The sequence below is a fragment of the Neoarius graeffei genome, chromosome 2 (assembly GCF_027579695.1).
Source record: "Neoarius graeffei isolate fNeoGra1 chromosome 2, fNeoGra1.pri, whole genome shotgun sequence".
Lineage (NCBI taxonomy): Eukaryota > Metazoa > Chordata > Actinopteri > Siluriformes > Ariidae > Neoarius > Neoarius graeffei.
The window spans coordinates 107,052,398-107,077,662 of NC_083570.1; the positions used below are offsets into that span (position 1 = coordinate 107,052,398).

General features: G+C 42.5%; 1 protein-coding gene across 2 annotated transcripts in view; it reads left to right on the top strand.

The window, feature by feature from the left end:
* rmnd5b (required for meiotic nuclear division 5 homolog B) overlaps positions 1-24,808 on the top strand; it is a 43,406-nt gene extending 18,598 nt beyond the window's left edge. For both annotated transcript variants that reach the window (XM_060911171.1, XM_060911163.1), the window contains exons 4-10: positions 4,935-5,072; positions 5,157-5,257; positions 5,523-5,689; positions 7,987-8,152; positions 9,978-10,080; positions 18,761-18,915; positions 24,005-24,808. In XM_060911171.1, the coding sequence (XP_060767154.1) occupies positions 4,935-5,072; positions 5,157-5,257; positions 5,523-5,689; positions 7,987-8,152; positions 9,978-10,080; positions 18,761-18,915; positions 24,005-24,068 (894 nt within the window). In that variant the 3' untranslated portion in view covers positions 24,069-24,808. The remainder of the gene's footprint in view (positions 1-4,934; positions 5,073-5,156; positions 5,258-5,522; positions 5,690-7,986; positions 8,153-9,977; positions 10,081-18,760; positions 18,916-24,004) is intronic.
* Positions 24,809-25,265: the final 457 nt, after the last annotated feature.

Consider the following 25,265-nt stretch of genomic DNA (forward strand, 5'->3'; position numbering starts at 1 on the left):
AGACATAAAAAAAGGTTGATCAATGGCTCAGCAGCATCAAAATATTGCGCTTTTGTAAAAGAATGTACATAAGCATTATAAATTATAACTAGAGCCAACAATTCCCCTGTGGGAAATGAGTGATGCAGTGCCTGTAGCAGTCGCTATTGAGGTATTTCACCCACGTGACCAAGTCATGTGATGCTGCCATTTTGGACATCACGGCTCGAATCAGTTTGAATGTGAGGAAGGCGACAAACGAAAAACATAAAAGAAAAAGGAGCGAGATGCAGAAAACACCTTCACTATCCAGCGACGTAGGGCATTTACAGGGCGAGCAGAGGGAGAGGGATTTGCAAAAATTGAGGTTAGCAGGCTTGGAGAACGACGTTTACCTGCTTCCACCAGGATTGTTCACTGACGTACGGAAGTACACCAAGCCCTCGTCTTTACCTGACTTCAGCCCACATGATCTGTATACCTATGTCGTTAAAAACCCATCGCCATACACAGGTATTGATCTGAAAGCGTATAAGAGTTTGGATGCCTAAAAATATTGTCAGGCTGGGTAACATGCCTACATCAGCGGGTCGTCCCTGGAGCCGGTGGTCGCCATCTTGATTACAGCTAAGGTTTGTTCACATTTTCATTTACTTTCGGTCCTCAGGATAAACAAAATGTTATTAAATGTCATTGAAATAACTTCTTAGTCTGTTGAGACATGGCCCGTTATAAATTTGCTGTTACCAGGCAATGACCAAGAACTGTATTATTAGGGTCGGTGTAGTTGTAGCAGTGTATTAGCAACTAGCTGTTAGCACTAGCTAATGTCAACAACATCATAGCTGGTATGTTACTGTAGCAATGTTTACGTTCAGTCATTTGGATGACTGTTAAAACCTTTCAGTCTCAAGTTTTTCCTTTACTGTATTTACTAGTTTACTGAGCTAACGCGCTCGGCCAAGCTGGGAGCTAGCGCGTGCTAGCCGAGTAAACTAGTAAATCCAGTAAAGGAAAAACTTGAGACTGAAAGGTTTTAACAGTCATCCAAATGACTGAACGTAAACATTGCTACAGTAACATACCAGCTACTGTTGTTGACAGTAGCTAGCTTGACGTTCAAAATGGCGGACACCGGGGCGTCACGTGACCCTGTGACGTCAGGTGAAATACCTCAATTGCAGGGCCCCTCCCTCCTGTGTGTGAGAGAGAGAGCTGCCCCTCCCCCACCCGCGCGCTCAGACACAGAGAGAAAGCGCACTTTTTCCTCACAGTGCTCCTTCCAAACAACGGGGATTTACACGAAAACGGAAGGAGATATTCACAAAATTCTTTCACACTGAGTGCCACAAGGCTTTCCTGAACGTAATTTTTTTTTTTTGTCTGTAGTGTAAAAAATGAGGACAATTTATTGACGAAACAAAACATGGGTCAGTTTAGGAGCACTGAGAAAAACCGCGGCTTTGACGATCCCAAAATCGTGTTGTCTGAGATCGCGAGTTTCGGTCGAAAACGATAGATCGTTCAGCCCTAGCTGTGACTGAATACAACTCCAGCACAATTGAAGTTTTATTTCATTTTTATTTTCTTTTGTCACACATGTCTGAACTGAGACACAGTAGTATGTGACTACATGTTTTATATTTGAGACTACAGCTCCCTAATCCATCACAAAATCCAACTTTGTGTTTTGTATGTTCAGTACTGCCTAGTATGTGAGTGAATAAACTCCCTTACCATTTTCTCTTGTCCCAGCAGTTTTTAACAAGTACTTTTAGCATAAAATGTGTTCACCATTTTAATTGTAACATTTCACTTTAAAAGCCTTATTCATTTACATAGATTTTAAAAAATGCGATTAACTATACAGAGATGAGATTTTTCCGTGGATCTGCGGAATTCCGAGTTTTTCCTGCTGAAAATGTCATTCTTGTGAAACGTGCAAATCCGTTGAGAGAATTTCGGGGGGGGTAGGGGTCGGCGCAAGGCGAGGCTTGTGGTGGCACAAGCAGGCAGGACCGACCGACCGCCTGCCAGCATCTTTCGGCAACGCTCATCGCAAAATTAGTTGCAGCTGTGATAACGGAAATCGTCATTGCTTTCTTCAATATTTATGCTAACGACAACTCACGACGATTTCTGGCAGCGTTTTGGCGCTAGTTTCATCTCACTTCTACAGTTCACGGAGAAACAAGCTATACGTACATGGTTTTGATCACTTCTTAAGTTCTAGTTATTTTGGTTAGTTTTCAAAGTTACTTCGCCAATATGGCGCAAGTTTTGGACCGCAAAAATGAGGCTCGTGCCAGGGAAATCGATAAATCGAACGGGATAAAGAACTGTTTCCGATGGGCATGGCTCGATAGTAGCGTTACCGTGCAGATGGGGACACAAACTGTGACGACGTACCTGACGGATCCGAAAAGTGGCCGTGCCGGGAAAGGTTCCGTGTGTCCTGTGCTCAGATATGATCAATTATGGAAACAGAGGAGCTAGAAACATCCAGGAGCACATCAAAACAAAAAAGCACAAAGGTACGTTTGACAATTTAAGTAAAAGATAGTCAGGAGGAATCTAATGTATCGTTACGGTTACCTCCATTATCGCTCATGATGTCTCATCTCATCTCATTATCTCTAGCCGCTTTATCCTTCTACAGGGTCGCAGGCAAGCTGGAGCCTGTCCCAGCTGACTACGGGTGAAAGGCGGGGTACACCCTGGACAAGTCGCCAGGTCATCACAGGGCTGACACATAGACACAGACAACCATTCACACTCACATTCACACCTACGGTCAATTTAGAGCCACCAGTTAACCTAACCTGCATGTCTTTGGACTGTGGGGGAAACCGGAGCACCCGGAGGAAACCCACACGGACACGGGGAGAACATGCAAACTCCGCACAGAAAGGCCCTCGCTGGCCCCGGGGCTCGAACCCGGACCTTCTTGCTGTGAGGCGACAGCGCTAACCACTACACCACTGTGCCGCCTCGCTCATGATGTATAATATAAAAATAAAAAAATCTGTAGGGATTTATCTTAGTTTATAAACGTTTTAAACCATCATTGAATTTGGAAAAAAAAATATATTTTTATAAAATCTCCTTCTCACCCCTGGCGGGGGGGGGGGGGGGGGGGTATCCATGTCATCCTCAAGCTCGGGTCCTCTACCAGAGGCCTGGGAGTTTGAGGGTTCTGCGCAGTATCTTTGTTGTTCCTAGGAGTGCGCTCTTCTGGACTGAGGCTTCAGATGTTGTTCCTGGGATTTGCTGGAGCCACTCTCCCAGTTTGGGGGTTACTGCCCCAAGTGCCCCCACTACCACGGGGACCACGCAACCCTTGACCTTCCACATCCGTTCCAGCTGCTCTTTCAACCCTTGATACTTCTCAAGTTTCTCATGTTCCTTCTTCCTGATGTTGGCGTCAGCTGGGATCGCCACATCTATCACCACCACCCTCTTCTGCTCTTTGTCCACCTGCTCTTTGTCCACCTGTGACTAGTCCGGTTGGTTCGCCAGGATCTGTTTGTCAGTCTGGAAGCTGAAGTCCCACAGAATCTTGGCCCTGTTGTTCTCAGCCACCTTCTGTGGTATGGCCCATTGGGACTTGGGTATTTGTATTCCATACTGGTTGCAGATGTTCCTGTATAATATCCCAGCCACTTGGTTGTGCCTCTCCATGTACGCTGATCCAGCTAGCATCTTACACCCTGCTACTATGTGCTGGACTGTTTCAGGGGCTTCTTTGCACAGTCTGCATCTTGGGTCTGATCTACTCTGGTGATATATATATATATATATATATATATATATATATATATATATATATATATATATATATATATATATATATAAAAAATATAATTTAAAAAAATGTAGGGCGGCACAGTGGTGTAGTGGTTAGCGCTGTCGCCTCACAGCAAGAAGGTCCGGGTTCGAGCCCCGTGGCAGGCGAGGGCCTTTCTGTGCGGAGTTTGCATGTTCTCCCCGTGTCCGCGTGGGTTTCCTCCGGGTGCTCCGGTTTCCCCCACAGTCCAAAGACATGCAGGTTAGGTTAACTGGTGACTAAATTGAGCGTAGCTGTGAGTGTGAATGGTTGTCTGTGTCTATGTGTCAGCCCTGTGATGACCTGGCGACTTGTCCAGGGTGTACCCCGCCTTTCGCCCGTAGTCAGCTGGGATAGGCTCCAGCTTGCCTGCAACCCTGTAGAACAGGATAAAGCGGCTAGAGATAATGAGATGAATGAGATGAGATGTTCAATACCGGAGCACATATCCCAAACTATTCATGATACTGATTTGAAACTTGGTATACGTGTTAACAAGGTGATTGTAGATGTGCCTTTTCATACTAAAACTTGAGAAATTAAAATTTTTCATGTTTCCATGGAAGCAATTTCAGATCTAGTCTCTCAGGTTAGTCTTGGGGGTCAGTTTTGTTTCCAGAGCAGAACTTGAAAACTGAGTGGTATGGTCTTGAAAGTTGGTATATGTGTTGATTTAAGAAATGAGAGATTTAAATTTTTAGCTCACCTGAACCAAAGGTCCGGTGGGTTTATGCCATGGGCTGCTGAGATTGGTGTAAAGAGGTAGGGTTGGTTTCCTGCAGCAGAACTTGAAAAATGCGCCACGTAATATCTTGAGACTTGGTATATAGGGCGGGGGATAGAGATGACTGTCGTCTTATTGGTGATTTGCAACACGTGAATGGTGGCGGTTTAGAAAACATAGCGAGTCAGTGGGTATTGGTAACCTCAGTCACTGCCAGAACAGATGAAATCCTCGCCTCTGTTTGATCCTTTAACTCGGTCAGTGAACTGCGATTGTGATTCAGAAGGAGAAATTCGTGAGAAGAATCGTGCCAAAAATTTAGCGTATAACCCATTTCGTGAGCATTTGACATCTAAGCAAGGCGTTTGTTTATAACGTTGTGTAACGAGTCTTTACTCTCTGCAGAACTTTGACGCAGAGGTGAGTGCTGTAGTTGCCGAGACCGTGTGGGACTCTTCAGAGAAGCAGAGGAACCTCAGCGAGACCATCGTGGAGCACCTGTACCGACAGGGCATGCTGAGCGTTGCTGAAGACCTCTGTCAGGTACAGAGTTTTATTCTGAGGTCAGGATTTAAATCTGCTGTGAAGGATTAATAGTGAAAAGTACTTTTTGTCTCTTCACGCCAGGAGTCGGGCGTGGTCATCGACATGAGCATGAAGCAGCCGTTTCTGGAGCTCAACCGCATTCTCGAGGCTTTACGGATGCAGGACCTCCGACCGGCACTAGAGTGCGTAGAACTCTTAACCTCCTCTGGTCTTTTCTGGAATTAAGTCACTGATTTAATTGTGAACGTACACTTCCTGACGCCACAGAACCCCAGAGTGCATGTGTGGTGATGGAAAAGAAGAGAAGCATCATCTGCCATTGTAGTATTGTTTTTGCCGCATAGGAATTTAGTGCGCGCGTGCACACGCTGAGAGTGCAGAGTCAGACTCTTGGGCTACTTCCAGAAAGGTTCAGCTTTGCGTGCGTGTGTGTTTTGTCTCTGCCAGATGGGCTGTGACGAACCGACAGAGGCTGTTGGATCTGAACAGCAGTCTGGAGTTCAAGCTGCACCGGCTCTACTTCATCAGCCTGCTGAACGGAGGTGTAGAAAACCAGCTGGAGGCGCTGCACTACGCTCGCCACTTCCAGCCGTTCGCCGCCCAGCATCAGAGAGGTGAGACACGGAGAAATACAGCTCATGTTACACCATCACATCTCAGCTGCACACTGAAAAATCACACTTGTAGCCAAATGTGTATAAAATTCTTAAGGTTGCAGTGAACAGAATATTATGATTTTGAAAATCTCGAAGCAGGTTTAATGTATAAAACTAGTTTCATGAGAACGTTATTGTATAACCACAAGGTCTGGAGACTGCTGTGCGTTGTCTGTCTGTCTGTCTGCGTCTCTCTCTCTCTCTCTCTCTCTCTCTCTCTCTCTCCTGTCTGTGTGTGTTTTGTATGTGTGTCTCGCTCCTGTCTGTCTGCGTGTGTGTCTCTCTCTCTCTCTGCGTGTCTGCCTGCCTCTCTGTCTGCATCTGTTTCTCTTCTGTGTGTCTCTCTCTCTGCGTGTCTGTCTGCATCTGTTTCTCTTCTGTGTGTCTCTCTCTGTGTGTCTCTCTCTCTCTCTCTGTATGTCTGTGTGTCTCTCTCTGTGTGCGCCTGCCCCTCTCTCTGCGTGTCTGCCTGCCTCTCTCTCTCTGTGTGTGTGTGTGTGTGTGTGTGTGTGTGTGTGTGTGTGTAGGTCTCGGTGTGTCTCACTCCTGTCTGTCTCTCTCTACCTGCGTGTGTCTGCCTCTCTTCTGTGTGTGTTTGTGTGTGTCTCTCTCTGTGTCTCGCTCCTGTGTGTCTCTCTCTCTCTCTCCCTGTGTGTCTCTCTCTCTCTCTCCCTGTGTGTGTGTGTCTCTCTCTCTCTCTCTCTCTCTCTCTCTCTCTCTCTCTCTCTCTCTCTCTCTCTGTATGTCTCGGTGTGTCTCGCTCCTGTGTGTGTGCGTGTCTCTCTCTGGGTGTGTGTGTGTGTGTGTGTGTGTGTGTCTCTCTCTCTCTCTCTCCCTCTCTCTCTCTGTATGTCTCGGTGTGTCTCGCTCCTGTGTGTGTGCGTGTCTCTCTCTCTCTCTCTCTCTCTCTCTCTCTCTCTCTCTCTCTCTCTGTATGTCTTGGTGTGTCTTGCTCGTGTGTGTGTGTGTCTCTGTGTGTCTCTCTCTCCTCTGTGTCTGTGTGTCTCTCTGTGTGTGTGTGTGTGTGTGTGTCTGTGTGTGCGTCAGTCGTATAAATCATTGTTTGGTGATTTGTTCAGAGACCTTTGTTTTATATTTATCAGTCTTGAGTTATGTGGCGTGTTGGTTGTACGAGTCTCTGTGACTGAGCTGTTACTATAGAAACATTAAAGCTCTCACTCCAGGGGCGTCGTGGCTCAGGTGGATAAGGTGCCATACCATAAATCCGGGGACCCGGGTTCGATTCCGACCCGAGGTCATTTCCCGATCCCTCCCCGTCTCTCTCTCTCTCCCGCTCATTTCCTGTCCTGTCTCTACACTGTCCTATCTAATAAAGGTGAAAAAAGCCAAAAAAAATCTTTAAAAAAAAGCTCTCGCTCCAACACGTTAATATAAACCTGTCACTGAGCCCTGCTGTTAATTAACAACCGAGACGAAGTCGAGGTTATTATTCACTGAGCTTGAGGTGGAGAATTGTTCTAGTATAAATACACAGGTGATTATTTCAAAAATAAAAATTATATTAGTTTATTTCGAACTTTTTAAAAGCGTCATGTAAATGTAATAACAGTGCGGCACAGGCTTGTCACTGATCTACACCAAGTCACAAATACTTTGTTTTGAAATGAATAAAATAAATCGCACTTCCACCTTACCTTTGAATGGTTTTAGACCAAACTCCGTAGCATCGAGTGATTTTTATGAACAACCCTTTCAGAATGTGTAATTCTTCCTCAGGGACGAAGTGATCGGGCGTGATTTTGACGAGTCGCTCGAGGTGATTATTGAGAAGTAGTCTGAATTTCTCGACCAATCAGCACACAATTTTCTATCACCACCTTCATATTTATACTAAAGGAAAATAATCCACACTTTCTGACCAATCAGATTTCACTGTGGTACATCAAATTAGACCGCATGGGTGGATGGCAAAATTAGAGATTTATTCCTGTTTTTACTTGAAAGTGAGGAAGGGCTTAGCCATGCTTTATTTTATAACAGCTGACCGGGATATCAGTATTGACAGAGAAAAAAGGACAAATTTGGACAATTGTATCAGTGATTTTTAGGTTTTACAAACAGACCTGAACTTTTTTGCATTTGACTTTGTGCCTTGTTGCTCTTTGATTTAATATTATCGAGATTTCCTTTAACTTCCTGTTGGTCAAGGATAATAATTAACCTGGCGCATTAGCGATCGTGTTGATGGCCTTTTAGCCCAGTAATATCGTTCTGTCTGTGTGGTTCTTGTGTAGATATCCAGGTTTTAATGGGCAGCCTGGTTTACCTGCGTAACGGCATCGAGAACTCTCCATACCGCAGTCTGCTCGAGACCAACCAGTGGGCTGAGATCTGCAACATCTTCACGCGGGACGCCTGCGCCCTGCTCGGCCTGTCCGTGGAGTCTCCGCTCAGCGTCAGGTCAGACCCGTCATTCTGTCACATGGTCACTCCCTCCCTCCCTTCCTTCCCTTCTCTGCTCTCCACCTCCGCACGTTAGGGCCTGACGATATGACTGAAATATCGTAAATCGATACCTGATGTTTGTGATCCGTAACGTTCCTCACGGTGTGTAGGTTATATATTACTAACAAGCAAAGCAGAGGAACAAAGCAAATTTACAGAAAAGTTAAGTTTCAGGACAAGATGATTTGGGGGGGGATAAGTTCTACATAATTAAATGAAAATTTCCAGTTTGTCATGATGCGCTTTTCTGAGATCAGTTTGGAAATGATTACAGATTAATAATTGATGTTAAATATCTATTGAATTATTTTTTTTTTAATAAGATGAACATCAAATATCAGTGTCGTTATTTAACATTAAATTGTTTAGGAAAAGTTTATGATGTCAAAGTGTGTTGTGGTGCAATTTATCACGATATCAGTATTTTTTTTTCTTTTTAATTAACATTTAAAGGCAATGCAGTTTAAAGATTTCTGATATTTACCAGCACGAATACCTAAGGATATAAAAAAAAAAAACAGCTGTTTTACAGCAGTTCATATTAAGCTGCTTTTTTCTTTTTCTCCCCCTTTCTGTCCTTTTTTTTCTCTTCTTTCTGCTCTTTAGGACTTTGGGTTTTTTTTCTTCTTTCTTCTGTTCTCAGCCTTCCTCCTATTCCTTTTTTTTTGTTCCTCCTTTCTTTTTCTTCCCCTTACTACTTTTTTCTCCTCTTTCCCACTCTTCCTTCCTCTCTCCAGTCTCCTCCTTCTTTCTTTTTTCTTCCTTTCTTTCTCCAGTCTCTTCTACTTTCTCCACTCTCTTCCTCCTTTTTCTTTTTCTCACTTTTTTTATTTTTTATTTTTTTTGCGTGGCAGGGGTTTCTATAATGCTGCTTTTCCACTACCAACGCGGCTGAGTTGGGCTGAGTCGAGCTGAGCGGGGCTGTTGGAGTTGCATTTTGACTACAACCGTGCTGGCTGGAAGTGGGTGGACACATTGGGTGGAGTTAGTGAAAGTGGGTGGACGTCACGTGATGTCGTTAGGCGGCGCAAACAGTGACATCAGTGGCCTTTTAAGCGGTAGTCTCATGACCCGGATAGTAAACAATAAACATGGAGGACATGGAGTCGTTAGTGTTGCTGGTCTTGGTTCTGTGGCTTGTTGTCACCGACAACGCCAACAGATACTGGCAAGAGCGTATAGATGAGGCGAGGCGCATAAGGCTTCAGAAATTCTCGTAATTCTTCTTCCGGGTTTACGGTGTTTTACAGATCCCAGCGTGCTCGCGGGGCGTGTGTGGGCATGTGAGGACACGCCTCCTCACCAATCAGTGCACAGGGGAGTGTCTGCTCACGCCCCCAGCCCCACTCGGCTCGGTTTGGCTCGCTTCAGCCCCACTCCAAAACCGTGCGAGTTTTGGGTGCTGAGTAAGGCTGAAGCGAACTGAGTCGTGCTGCTCTAAGGTAGTCGAAACGCGAGCCGTGTCGGGCTGAAGTGAGCTGAAAAAGGGTAGTGGAAAAGGGCCATAAGACCTGTGGTGCAGCAGAAAACAAACACACGAAAAAAAAAGCCAGATATAAACCAGTACACTGCAAAAGGACAAACTGGTAGCACGTTGTTTGAATGGGACTTGTTATAACATTTCAGAACGGCGTCACAAAGAACGTGGCTATATAATTTGGAGCAGTATTCATAATTTGTGAAAGAAGATACTAAAACTAAAGAGGGGGCGTTTCTGTGAGCAACCGCTGTTCTGTTTGTTTTGATTAGCTTAAGTGTGTGTGTGTTTTGTTTCCCTCAGTTTTGCGTCTGGTTGCATGGCCCTGCCTGTGTTGATGAACATTAAGCAGGTCATCGAGCAGAGGCAGTGCAGCGGTGTCTGGACACACAAGGACGAGCTACCTGTGAGTCTCACTCTCGCACACACCTGTCTGATGAGTAACCTTTTCACAAACTTGTAAGATTTTGACCATTTTATGTTTATTTCCCTTGAGTTTAACACTCTCTCGGTGTAATCTATTCAATCCTCATCTTGGATCAGCCCTGTGTAAGCTGCACCCTCAGCTAAACTCTCAAAGCGATGCTTGTGCTGTTTTTAGTTCGGAGTCTCTGGCAGGGCTGTCCTTAGAATCGTTAGAATATTAAGCCACACCCACCCACTTGTCAGTTTGGTCTAATCAGTGAGTTGGTGTTGGTTTTAATTTAAAAGTTTTTATTCAGTGTTTATTTCCTTCAGGAGGCTGGAAGCCTTTCTGAAATACCTCACTCGGAGTCGTGTGTGAAAAGTATGCTGGATACGTCTGCTTATAATTTCCCTGCCGATGATGTGTATGAACTAGTCTGGTTAACACCAGACCATATCACAAGTGAAATATGGTCTGGAATCCGCCTATTGAATTTCTCGTAGGGGAGGTGTGGTTTACGATTGTCAACGGCCGTTTATTGGACGTTGCGAATGTCTATCATTTGGCGTATACGTAGCCCATGGCCAATCATGGCAGTTCTACCCGGTGACGTAGTTAGAGCGATGAAGAGGCGAAGAAAGACTGAAATGCCAAACGCTGTTTTTTTAAAACAAACTTTCGCTCTAAACCAGGGCTTTTCAAAGTGTGGGGCGCGCCCCCCCTGGGGGGCGCCAGAGTTCTTCAGGGGGGGCGCAACGTGAGAGGTAAAATGGATCGATTTTTAATACCTAAAGCTACAGGGAGTGAGGAGACGGCCAAGCAAAAAAAACAGAGCCTCCAGGATGTTGCGATTTGGAACTTCAGCGCAAATTCAACCAATCCCCGCGAATTCAGGGCGGTGTTGCAATTATATCCAATCACCGCAACTTTCCCGCAAATTTGACCAATCGTTGGCGTCGTCTTGAGGTGACGTCGACAAACTACCTTCCGCCTTACTTCCGGATGTCTATGTTCAAGAGAAGCAGCATGTGCGCAGTGTTGCCAGATTGGCGGTTTCAAGTGCATTTTGGCGGGTTTTGAATGTATTTTGGGCTGGAAAACGTCAGCAGTATCTGGCAACACTGCATGATGTGCGAGTCAGTGTTTATATGGGCTTAAATTCTGTTACTGAAAGTGTGTTATGTTTACAGTGAAGGACTGCGTGCACTTTATTTTTTTTTTTTTACTTAATACAAGAAATTAATGGATGCCAACATTTTTGCCAAAATGGTATTTTATTTTCCATTGTTTAGGCAGCTTCAGCATCATACTGTGAGATTCTGTTCAAATTGTTTTTTTCTTCTATGAAGCCTGAGCCATTTATTTTATTAGTTTATAATTATTGTTTAATTTAGTCTTCAGGAGAGACTGCCTGCACACAGTACTAGTATTAATAGGTTTTTTTTTTTTTTTTCTTACATGAAAGCTGAGGCGTTTATATTATATTTTAAGGTAACTTCATGTTGTGCTGTGAGGTTCTCTGCACTTTAACTTTTGAACCAACAGGTGCATTTGGATAAGTAAAGCCTATTTTTCTGCATTTTTGTAGTCCTGGTAGTCTTTTATATTGGTAAAGTTGTTTATAGGACCATTTCTCAGTGTCTTTGTTTTTTTAATCAATAGTTTTTCAGTAATAACTTAATATTTAACATATCACTCAATTTTAATCACAAAAAGAGAAAATTGCAACAATTTCTCGCAACTTTCACTTCCTCCCGCAATGTAATCGCAACAAAAACCTAAACACCGCAACTTTCATCGCAATTTTTTTGGAAACCCCCGCAACATCAGACATTTTAGCCCGCAACAATCACAAAAAAGGCCCACGGAATCCTGGGGGGACTGAAAAAAGAAGGAAGTATGACCACGATTATTTAAAGTTTGGATTTTCATGGACTGGATCTGAAGATGCTCCACTGCTACAGTGTGTTGTCTGCCAAGAGGTGCTAGCTAACGATGCTATGAGATGTTTAAAATGTGTAAAACAAGATGTTTTAAAAAGCACAGATGTTTAAAATGTGAAAAAGAAAAAAATGTGTACAACCATTTTTTTTAAAATACGAATGGAACATTAAGTATAGCAACAACAAAAATTGTAAGGGGGGCGCTGTTGTTTATTTGCTCTCCGAGGGGGGCTGACTCTCCCACACTTTGAAAACCCCTGCTCTAAACTATTCAGAACAGTGTCTAAACCTTGATTGAAAGTTTGGTTCGTATCGCTCGCCACCATGTTAAATGTGATCCGTAAACAGTCCCAAATAAACTACAAGCTTCCGTTTGTCGAGTAGTACGCGTCACAGTCTTTCCACCCCTCCCCACTCTCTGATTGGCTCCCTAACTCAGGCGAGCCTTTAGACCATAGTTTCCATGCTGTCTTTTCAGATCGGAACGATTGTGCAAAGCAGCATGGGATTTCCCAGGCTATGTATGAACCAGTTGACCTCTGAATCTGGTCTGGATGAAGGTTGTACAAGTGTTTTGATTGGGTCTGTCGTGACGAGTCATGGTACAGATTTGTGATATTTGAATGGATGTAATAAAATTTAATACTTTTATCAGGCAGGTTTTTTTTTTTTTTGTAATAAATCCCCCGCTGGCCGAAAGGCCCGAAGGGGGATTGTCATGGCGATATATTCGTCTGTCCTGGGAAAGGTGCTCACCTTCTGAAATCAACTCCTCAAGTTTTGGAAGAATTTCATTAAACTTGACAGGATTCTTTGTTATATGTCGGTAATGCACGTATATTGCAATTTCATTAAATTCAGTCGCATTTTACCAGAGTTACAGCCCTTTAACAATTATTTGACAATTTCATGAGCGTGTGTTCCCCCTTCTGAAATCAACTCCTCTCAATTTTTGGAGGAACTTCATGGAACTTGGCAAAAGGCTTTATGTTGGTAGTACACACATTTCGTTAAATTCTGTCGCATTTTACCAGAGTTACAGCCCTTGATTAACAACCTTGTACTTTCACAATTTCATGAAGGTGTGCTCGCCTTGACATCAATTTTTGGATGAATTTCTCGAAGCTTGGCAAAAGGCCTTGTTATATGACTGTAATACATGTATTGCGATTTAGTTTGTGAAAATTTTACCGTAGTTTTGACCATTGATTAAATAACTTGTTCTTTGACAATTTCATGAAGGTGTACATTCTTCTGAAATCAACTCCTCTCACAATTTGTGGAGGAATTTCACCAAACTTGGCCAAAAGCTTTGTTATACGACAGTTATACGCAGATTGAAATTTCGTTTAATTTGTCGATTACGTTCATTATGTCTTATATTAAATATAGTTAGTTTTTGTTTTTTTTCTTTTTTATCAGACATCTAATTTTTGGGTTTGTTTACCTGACATGTTTCGACGTACAACTTCCGTCTTCCTCAGAGTGTCACCGGATGTTATTGGTGACGCATCTTTTATCAGCTGCTGTTTCTGAAGTTCAGTTTCACAACATTAACACACCTGTCAAACCACACACAACACTCCGTCAGATCCTGGTTCATCCCAAAGACAGAATACATCCGGACAACAGATGCAACACCATATATGAGATTCCATGTCAATTATGCAATAAAACTTGCATCAGGGAGACAGGAAGGAGTTTCACCACAAGAAAAAATGAACATAAGAAAGAGTGCGAAAAGGAGACAGCTACAAGACAAACCCGAACAATAAAAGAAAAGGCACAACAGGAAAATTATAAGTCAGCCATAACAGATCATTGCAAAAGAGAAAATCATATTATGGACTGGGGGAATGCCAGAGTCATCCGCACAGAAGATAACAAACATCAGCGCTGGATCAGGGAGGCCATGGAGATCCGAAAGCGAAGCCCGAGGACCATCAACCGGGATGAGGGAGCATACATGCTCTCCCACACCTGGAGTGCCATCTTGCAGGTGACGAACAGACAGTAGAAGGCGTGACCGACCTGTCAAACCAGACAGGAAGGCCACGCCTTCAGAAACAGCAGCTGATAAAAGATGCGTCACCAATAACATCCGGTGACACTCTGAGGAAGACGGAAGTTGTACGTCGAAACATGTCAGGTAAACAAACCCAAAAATTAGATGTCTGATAAAGAAAAAAACAAAAACTAACTTCGTTTAATTTGGGCAAATTTTTCCAGAGTTATACCCTTGATTATTAACAAACTTGTACTTTTGGCAATTTCATCAAGGTTTCTGAAATCAAATTCCTTCACAATTTTTATCCCCCGCTGGCCGGAAGGCCCGAAGGGGGGATTATGTCGTGGCAATGTCCGTCCCAGAAAGGCTACTCTCTCTCCTTCTGAAATCAACTCGTCTCTCAATTTTTGGAGGAATTTCACAAAACCTGGCAGGATTCTTTGTCGGTAATGCGCGTATTACAATTTTGTTCAATTCAGTCATATTTTACTAGAGTTATGGCAGAGTTCCTAGCAAGGGATATTGTGCTCTTGGAGCACTCTTGTGCTTGCGTCCTTTGCTGTGAAAATTAGCCTGGCAAGCCAGACTAAATGTGAATATTTAGTCTGGCCTCGATCCGTAGACATTTCCGAAGCGGGTAGGAGGAACAAACCGCTGTCTTTCAAACTGTCTGTGCGTATAGGCCAACGCTCTGACCAATCAGCGCAACTGTGACGTAGTCAGAGCGACAGAAAGCAGTGGGGGAGGTCTTGAAATAAATAATTTTTCAAAATGCGTATTAATTAATAAACAGGTTCTAGATATTAAAAAGTTTGGAGATAATGACCACAAGTTTGGAGTCTGTACCACATACACAGTTTTTTTTCCCCAAGTGTTTTTCAAGGGTTTGCTTAAACTGTTTTTGAGAGTTTTTATTTAGTGGTGTTTGGTGAAATAATTTCCCTTAAATTTAAAATAACGGGAAAATAAGAAACAATCAAAAAGTAATGTTTCAAAGCTGTTTATTAATTCTTCGTACTGCACAAACTAGCCCCATCCTTTTGGCTACGAGCGGAGCCAGCTGGTAGATCAGACTTTTGCCATAGCCGGTCGGCAAAACAGCGAAAACGTCCTTCTTGAAAAGGAATGAGCGGAGAGCCTCTTCCTGCTCATGTTTCAACCAAAACTCCAAGTCTAATTCTTCTAAAACTGATTCCAAAGCGGAGTCAAACGCACGCTGTTCACTAGCCGTAGCCATCTTTCCTGTTGCGCTTTCTCCAGCGTCGCACAGCTTTGTCGTCACTCCTGCAAAAGCCCGCCCAAAGAATCCAAACAAAAACCTTGCGTTGTGATTGGCGGGCACGATTTGATGCCCGGGGTGTTTTTGTTTATATGGTGCGAGGCTAGACCCACTCGCTAGGCAAAAAATATTTTTGGCCGCTAGGCGGGTGGGTCTAGTTTACTAGGCTATGTGAAAATAGCAATAAACGTACAATAGTGGGAATGCACGTGACTTCATCGTAAGCAGAAGTCACACAGCCTCTGTTGCTTCAGGAATGTACAAACTGATCTAAAATGGGGGGGATAATCTGATTTCTACGAATGTATTTAACAAGAAATTATTTTATTTTATTTTTTAAAGATGGCTGAAGGATAAAGAAAAGTGAAGCAAATGGAGGAAGTACAAATTTAAGTTTAAGAAGAGGCCTAATTGTGTTTTCATTTTCAATAAAAGGCCTTCTTTGGTTAATGTTTTATGACGCTGCTTACAAATGTGGATAAATTATTGTTGGTTATTAAGGGAATGAAGCGTGGGGGGTTAATTTGACAAGGAATATTTAAGTTGACGAATGGGAATGTCACATTTTTATATCCTTTTTTTTTTTTTTTTTTTTTTTTTTTTAAATATTAAATCAAGTTGTGAATTGATTCCTGAATTGGGTGAATCATTACATGCCTAGTTTTGAATTAGGGAGACCCCGCCCCCTTCCCAGTGCATGAATGGGGTGCGCTTGATTTCTGTCCTGCTGAATGGAGAATGCTTGGATTTCATTAATATTAAAAATAAATAAATAAACTCTGTGGGTGTTTGTCTTGACTACACTTGGATAAGTATGGAGTTAACATCAGTTTGTTGGGATTTACTAGAAAATAGTTTATGGCCTAAATGGTAATGGTGCTTTTTTCCTCTCCCCCCTCTTGTGGTCATCTGTAAATCCTGCACATGTTGCTGGAGGCACCTCAGTCTCTTTTTTTTAATCAGATGTGTTAACACCTCCAAATACTTCACGTCCCCTTTTCCTTCCTTTTCTCTCTCCCCTGCTTTCCCCACTCTGTATTTGGATGTGTTTCAGACTCCGAGGGGGTCTAAAGCAAACCACTGAGCAAGCACAGTTCCTTAGAAGAATGAAGCTATATTTAGGTGGGGTTTACATTAGACCGTATCAGCGGATCATCAGATTAACGTTTTTAAAAAGATTCGCGTGCGCACAGCAACGCCAATACACGATTCGCGTGCACACAGCAACGCCAGTACACGGATGCGCTCGGCTCCGCAGGCATCCTGTGCTCCAAATCACTCCGCCCTGAACAGCGAGTGCCCTCTGGAGGGTGCGCACTCCGGCCCTGCGCAGCTCACAGAGCGCGCGAGTGAAGCGCACGAGCAGTGATTCGGGACCGAGCCGCTGTGTGTGAGATCTCGGTGCATGTCGGGCATGCGCGTCACTTACCACTTGCAAGTGGAAGGATGGCAAGCCTAAAGACAATCATAACTACACAATGGGCAGTATTTGCATCAGTATTTGCAGTATTTTCATACCTTTATACTCTTTTTAATGAAAGGTGATACAAGGCGGAAGTCCGCGCCGTTTTTCAGCAGTCGCGTCACATGACCAACGCCAGCGAATCAGGAAGGTGGATGTCACAGTGACGTTGTCCAATGACGACGCCAGCTAGAGCTCAGCACAGCGTATCCGCGTATCTCAATGTTTACACAGCACCGGACCAGACACGATCTGGATTGAATACGTGGACCCTGGCGGATTCCCGTTTCCAGGCGTTTTAATGTAAACGGACAGTGCATCCACGAAGAAAACGAGACAGATATGGTCTAATGTAAACTTGGCCTTAATCTGTCTATCTGCTTCCCCCCCCTTTCTTCAAGACAAAAAAAAGAATCCTGTCTCTATTTTTCTCTTAATTGAACTCATGAAAGAGGTGGAGGGTAGAGGTCTGCGCAGGACAGAATTTTCAGTCCCGCTCCCGCATTGTGCAGTCCCACTCCCGCAAAGAATTTTGATTTTTCAGTCCCGCTCCCGCCCGCAAATCCCGCATAATGCAGACGTTCGCATTATTTCTCACGAAAGTTCTTGTCATTGGCTTGGGGAATTAAACATGCTGAGCTCTCCACTGACCAATCCTTCACCTAGCGCACGTAGCGAGGGTGCGTGTTGCCAGGCGGCATGCGCAGCTGAGGCTTTACAGAGATGGTCTGCTCTTCTGCCATGATCGGAGATCTCAAACACGGAAGAGCGGAAAGGAATCGGAAACATGCGCGAGATTAGACCACGCCCGCAAATTTTAGGCATCTTAAAATGTTTATTAATGCCAAATGAAATATCCAGCACAAATTATTATATATGATAGACATAAATTAATAATTTATAAATTTTATTTTAAACATGTTTTTAGTTAGCGGGACTGCAGCGTATCACCGCTCCTGCATTGTGCACTCCGCCCGCGCCCGCAATGAGCTTTCAAAATTTGTCCCGCGCTGCACTGCTTTGCGTCGGGTCCCGCGGGAGTGCAGGGCTCTAATGGAGGTTTTTTTTGTTTGTTTGTTTGTTTGTTTTTTTAAATTACCTGATGTGTTAAGTGTGATCAAGCAGGACTGTGATAAGGAAAAGCAGGCTGAATGTGATTACCAGGGCAATTCCATGTAAATGTCAACCTCACCATGCAAAAATAAAGCAACATGTAATACATCAAAACCACTGCCAGAGATCTCACCTAGGCCTGTATTTTACAGATGTGAATAAGTTGAACCAATTTGTAACCAACCTAATATGTCACTGTCAGTCTTTCTTTCTTATAATGTAAACCCCAAGCTAAAATCAACTTTGATCATGTACAATTCTATATTATTGCCACAAGCCACAGAAATGTATGCTAAAATCCACAAAACAGCAAAACAATAGCCATCCTAAATATTATTTAAGAACTTTGATAGTTTTAGCTGATATTTAGAGAGTTTTTCAAAGGGTTATGGTGGTTAAATTGCTGATTTTCTAAACATATGCCATGTCTATTTCAGACGCGTCACATCCATAACGGAATTTCGTCACATCCATAACGCAGACTTTTTCTTCCGAAACTCTGCATGAAATACAAAGATTTTTTTAATATTCACCTTGGACCCCTCTATCAAATGGATATCTCCATTTCGACATTAGGTTTACGATTTCACAGAGTTTGATAAAAATGTACAGTCACCCAAGAAAAGTGATACTTTTTCTGTCACATCCATAACGCATCTTTTATTGGTGTTTTCTGGCATGCCCTAGATGTACTATGGGAATTGTTCTTGTTCTATCACTTCTCCAGTATGGTACAGCCTTAAAATATGCAACACCTGTTTAAATACTGGGAGACAATAAAACATGCACTGGGTCATTTGTTGCCATTTTGAGTTCAAGTGTCACGTCCATAACGCTGGAATTGCTCACCAGTAAATTTTCAACTGTGTGTGCAGATCGAGATAGACCTGGGGAAAAAGTGCTGGTATCACTCGGTGTTTGCGTGTCCCATCCTGAGGCAGCAGACGTCGGAGAGTAACCCGCCCATGAAGCTCATCTGCGGACACGTCATCTCCAGAGACGCCCTTAACAAACTCACCAACGCTGGGAAGTAGGTGCTCGTAGTACCCAGGCACTGCTCGAGTATTTAAACTTTGTTCTAAATCTTGAGCTTGTGGTCTGTATTTTCTGGACTATACTGTTCAAAAGTTTGGGGTCGCTTTGAAATGTCCTTATTTTTGAAAGAAAAGCACTGTTCTTTTCAATGAAGATCACTTTAAACTAATCAGAAATCCACTCTATACATTGCTAATGTGGTAAATGACTATTCTAGCTGCAAATGTCTGGTTTTTGGTGCAATATCTCCATAGGTGTATAGAGGCCCATTTCCAGCAACTCTCACTCCAGTGTTCTAATGGTACAATGTGTTTGCTCATTGCCTCAGAAGGCTAATGGATGATTAGAAAACCCTTGTACAATCATGTTAGCACAGCTGAAAACAGTTTAGCTCTTTAGAGAAGCTATAAAACTGACCTTCCTTTGAGCAGATTGAGTTTCTGGAGCATCACATTTGTGGGGTCGATTAAATGCTCAAAATGGCCAGAAAAATGTCTTGACTATATTTTCTATTCATTTTACAACTTATGGTGGTAAATAAAAGTGTGACTTTTCATGGAAAACTACACAAAATTGTCTGGGTGACCCCAAACTTTTGAAAGGTAGTGTATACACCTCCACTAAAGGAAATCCTGTCTGTTTTTGAGAAGTAATGGATGCGTATGTCACCTTTTACTTTACAGTATAGTGCAGGGGTGCCCAACTTTTTTTTTTTTTTTTTTTCCAAAGGGACCCAGATTAGGGCTGGGCGATATGGAGAAAAAAATCTCGATATATTTTTGCTATATCTCGATATACGATATATATCTCGATATCTATGCAGGAAAAACAACCCCCAAAAAACAGACACACCAAATTCAGCAAGGTTTTTTTTTTTTTTTTTTTTTTTTTTTTAATTGAAGTGCAAACAGGTAGGCAGCCAAGTGTCTAGAGGTAGACAGGTACTAGTAACAAAGTGCTTGTGCACCATTTTTAACATGAATTATCAAACCAAGGAAGTAGTATATTGCCTTATTTTAATTACAAACATAAAACCTGAGGGTAGGCAGTTCTTATAAAGTGCGTCTTAAACATTTTAAGATAACAAAAAAAAACCCTCATTTCATAAATAATAATTTGACTTATAGAAATAATACATATTGCCTTCCTTTTCCTTAAAAACAAAACTCAAACTCATCTCACTGCATTAACTCTCAGCCTGGCACACTCCTCGTACAAAAGTTTGTGGCGTACCTGTAAATGGTTGAACAGGTTCGTGGTGCTCGACGCTTTGGTTGCCACCAATTTCTTGCATTCCCGGCAGTAGACCTCTTCCTGTTCGTCCGACGGTTTAAAACCAAAATATCTCCATATAATGGAGCCATTTGTCCTTTTTTTGGTACGAGTTCTGCCGCCACCGGGCTTTCTGTGGGCGCCGCCATGTTGAATGAGTTAACACGCCGCCTACACACGAGGGGAGGGGGTACAAACACACGAAGGAGGCGGGGCGGGCAGCACCATAGCACAGTGAAGGAAATTAAGCACAGTGGCGAAATCATATTAATTTAGAGCATTATCTCGATATATACGATATGCCAAAATCTTTGTGTTCATAAAACATAACGATATATCGCAAATCTCGATATATCGCCCACCCCTAACCCAGATTACTTTATCACAATACCAGTCAGTGTTTGAGGTGTTGAATGTTACCTGTTGCAGTACATTGGAGTTGAAATTAAACAAGCACGAGCTCAAAGTGCTCCACTTTAATTTGGAGATCAGGTGAACAGTGTTGGAATGTTACGCTTCTGGAATATCGGCACTGCATATAATCAGCGTGAATAAAAATGTGCGCTAATGAAAAATTTGTGCTCGGACAAGAATTTTAGAGAAATTAAGTGTTGAATGAATGTTTTAATGGCCTATCCGAGACTTGCTGAAAACACTAAAAGATGGAAGATAGAGGTGGTTAGGACATGTATTGAGAAAAAAAAAATCGGCAATGATTTGATTAAAATAATACTTTATCCCCAAGGGGAAATTCAAATATCCAGCAGCTCATTAAGAAAATTTCCACCAGTCATAACCATAAGACTAAAATAAATAGAACAATTAAATAACAATAAAAATAAGGATGAGATAAAAACATGATGGATAAAAAGTGAGGGGGGGGGTCAGAGGGCATTAAAATGCATATCACGGGTAAATTCAGGAGCAAGATCAATGCAATTCTCCTATTTTATATTAAACTTTGGTCAAATATCTGTAACATTCTTCTGCATTCTCTGCAATTTTTTTACCTGGCGCAATACCAGGAAAATTCAGTTGAAATCAAGCCATTGGAGGTGAATTGGTCCGCCTCTGAAAAAACTTTGCGTTTGGATTTCCCGGCAAACATTGATTTTCGTGACGTCGCGTGCGGGACGCCTCCCTCTGAATCCTACGTCAGCGCTGGTTTGTTTATGAGAAAACGACCTGGTGGTTTTCTGCAAATTTCTTCAACATTATCGCGTAATTATTAAAATGGTTAACAGATGTATCGTAGGAGGGTGTAGCAACACCAATCTTGACGGGATTAGTACTCATCGTTTCCCAGAAGACCGGACAATGAGAGAGAAATGGGAGCGCTTGGTCTACACAGGCTGTGCACTGAAACCGTGCAAAGCTCGCACAGCCTGCTGCAGAGCCTAATCTAGGGCGCGTAACACGCGATAATGCGCTTTTTTTTATCTGTCTGTTGCACATCCACTTTTTGGGCGCGAGAGTGATATCGCGCATCTATTCATTTTGTCGTGCATTTATAAGTAGAGCGTGTAGTCGTGTTTTACTGAATCTTGTGCGTATCAATTTGTCAGCACTCGCTCGCAAGCACTGCGGTAAATACAGCGTTGTTTACACAACAATCGGAAAGGACCGAAGTATTCCGAATGGTTAATTTAGTGGGTAAAACAGTTTTGTGAACTATTGTATCCAATCGTTGGCATCGTCTTGCGGTGACGTCGACAAACTACCTTCCGCCTTACTTCCGTGTATACGTTCAAGAGAAGCAGCATGCGCGCAGTGTTGCCAGATTGGGCGGTTTTAAGTGCATTTTGGTGGGTTTTGAACATATTTTGGACTGGAAAACATCAGCAGTATCTGGCAACACTGCATGTGCGAGTCAGTGTTTATGTAGGCTTAAATTCTGTTACTGAAAGTGTGTTATGTTTACAGTGAAGGACTGTGCGCACTTTATTTTATTTTTTTTTACTTAATACAAGAAATTAATGGATGCCAACATTTTTGCCAAAATGGTATTTTATTTTCCATTGTTTAGGCAGCTTCAGCATCATACTGTGAGATTCTGCTCAAATTATGTTTTTCTTCTATGAAGCCTGAGCCATTTATTTTATTAGTTTATAATTATTGTTTAATTTAGTCTTCAGGAGAGACTGCCTGCACACAGTACTAGTATTAATAGTTTTTTTTTTTTTTTTTTTTCCTTGCTCTTACATGAAAGCTGAGGCATTTATATTATATTTTAAGGTAACTTCATGTTGTGCTGTGAGGTTCTCTGCACTTTAACTTTTGAACCAACAGGTGCATTTGGATAAGTAAAGCCTATTTTTCTGCATTTTTGTAGTCCTGGTAATCTTACACATTCTACATGATTGCTAGTTTTTTTGTTTTTGTTTTTTTTTTGAGTAATTTGTTTAATTTTCCTTGTTGAAAGTTCAATTTAGTATTATGTTAATGATCTTCTAAAAGTAAAGATTAATAAAACTGTTCTGTTTATAGATGTACTCTTGAAGCTATCTACCAATGTATTACTTATTTTTCTGTCCCCACTAACTGGAACAAATGAGGGACATTTTTACCCATGTTAATATTTTCTGTCCCCTGTTTTTACAACTAGTGAGGGATCTGTCCCCTATCTTCAAATTCCTAGATTAGGCTCTGTGCTGGCGCTTCTGCAGGTGACGTCACGAATCTGGCTCCAGACTCCCTTGGGATTTTTCCAGACGCGTTTTAGTTTAGTTTTTTCTGCTGTAGACAGATGGCCTTGTGCAAAATTACCCTTCTGGATGAGTGTGTAAAGGGACATACTTTCATATATACTAAGTAACTTTAAAAACGCACAATGGAATTCAACACGATATCACTTTAGATCCATGCATATATTTGAAATTTATGATATCGTATGTAATGCGCACACATCTTGAAACATCGATAAAGGACATTTATTGTCAAACTCAAGAATTAATTCACAATAAAAAAATTCAAAGTGACAGTTGGTCCATGTTCGGACCGTCACGCTGGAGATTCTGGGTCTGTGTCGTCCAGGGGTCTCAGCAGCAGTGACTGAGGGTGTCAGGAATCTGTCACGGAGGTGAGCTAGCCTGATGTGCTGATCCTGAACTGGCGTCGTGACTCGAGGCTGACCAGGGCGTGGACGATCCCTGGTGCTCCCTGTCTGTCTGTAACGCTGACTCAAACGGGAAATGGTCGAATGATGAACACCGAAGTGCCGGGTGACCTCTGTCTGTGTACTTCCGGCACGCAACATCCCGATGGCCTGTTCACGTTGATTTTGGCTTAGGCGTGGCATCTTCAATAATGACAATTTTCCCATCATTTCCCCCGGGTATTTATAGGCAAGGTTGTGTGTGTACAGTGTATGCAAAATTTGTTTGAAAATTAAAGCCTGCCCATGTCATTGACTACCCGAGTCATATTGTACGTTATTGAGTACAACTCCCTTAAATTCTGATTTGAGCACAGATTTGGAACTTATTCGGGCGGAACGAAGTTATTTTTCCATTGTGATATATTTCTTTTCTTCTTGAGAAACTCAGCACGAATTCAGCAAGTTTTATCAATGTGCGTTTTTAAAGTTAGTGTATTTAAAAAAAAAAAACACGAAATTGGTCCAGAATATGCACTTTAAAGTCTTATTGCAGTGGGGACAAAGGACCGTCTGAACCACTCAAGTGTCAAATCTAACACTGTAAATGGATTTGAAGAGTAATTATGGTGTTTTGAAATGCTTTTAGTGAAATACTTGCTTCTAATCGTGATCTGATGCTAGTGTCCTTCCTTTTCCCTCCTTCCCTTCTCCTCAGGCTGAAGTGTCCGTACTGTCCGATGGAGCAGAATCCTTCGGACGCTAAACAGATTTATTTCTGACGTCCCGGAGCGTGAAGGTTTAACACAGCGGAGGCTCCTCGGAGTGGCTGAGGTTGGAACGATCCATGTTCACGGCCTTCTGCGGCGGCTCGGACCGTGGAGCCGCCGCCACACCCCCTTTCCTGAGTTTTTAGTTGGCACGGGCCGGTGGTCATGACAACGCACACCCTGTAGATCTGAGTCAGTTAAGTGTCGGTCATGAGGACCGAGCTCCATGGATCATTCGCTCGTATATCACTCATTTAAGACTCACAGGCTTTTATAAGGATCCCCCCCCCCTTTTTTTTTTTTTTTTTAAATTTTCCTTTTCAGTTTATTCCTCTGTATGGTTTAGAAGAGCAGGATGTATGCATGCTTGTGAACAGGTGTGACCTTCCTGCATCATATGTTTTCACAGTTGCTTATTTCGAAGATATTTAAACACATATTATAGAGGCTTTCGGTAAGTTTATTCGAGACGTATTGAGTGAAGCCAGATGGTGGTTGGTGGAGAGCTTGTTGAAGAGAAGACTGCTGTAAAACCGATCGCAGCGCTCTTCATGATGGTGTAATGCAGAAAAAAAAATCCGATTAGACTGTCGGATTTCCGGGTTAAAAAAAAAAAAAATCGTATGATGAATCGTCGGAGATGTGAAGTGAATTGAGCAGTGATCTGACGTTAACGGATTCCTCAGAGTAACGGATACATGTCTTGCTTTGTGTATATATTTAAGAAAATATTTAAAAAGGGGGAAAAAAGATACTACTGTGAACTGTGACTTTTTTTTTTGTTTGTTTCTCTTCTCCCCTCAAGCTTATTGTCTCATTTGTTCTAAAGTAACTCGGTGTAACACGGATCCCATCATCCTACGATAGACAGAGCAGGTTGTAGAGCCTTAAAGGGACGACTGGCTCCATCAGGAAGTTAGTCACTGCACTGAATGTTGGACGAGTCGTTCTGCTCTTATTTCTTTTTTTAATGCAGGGGAAAATGTCCATTTTAGCCCTCAGGGTAATTAACATGATGACATTGCTTCATGCTTTTAAAGTGCGTGTGTGTGTGAGAGAGAGAGAATCCTAAAGAAGCAATTCTACAAAAATGACATGTACACCAGGTTCCCTTGACTGCAGATGGAGACAATCAGCCAGGACATGCTCAATGTCTGAAGTAGTAGTAATAACTTCTTACTGGAGTTTGCATGATATCGCTTCCTTTCC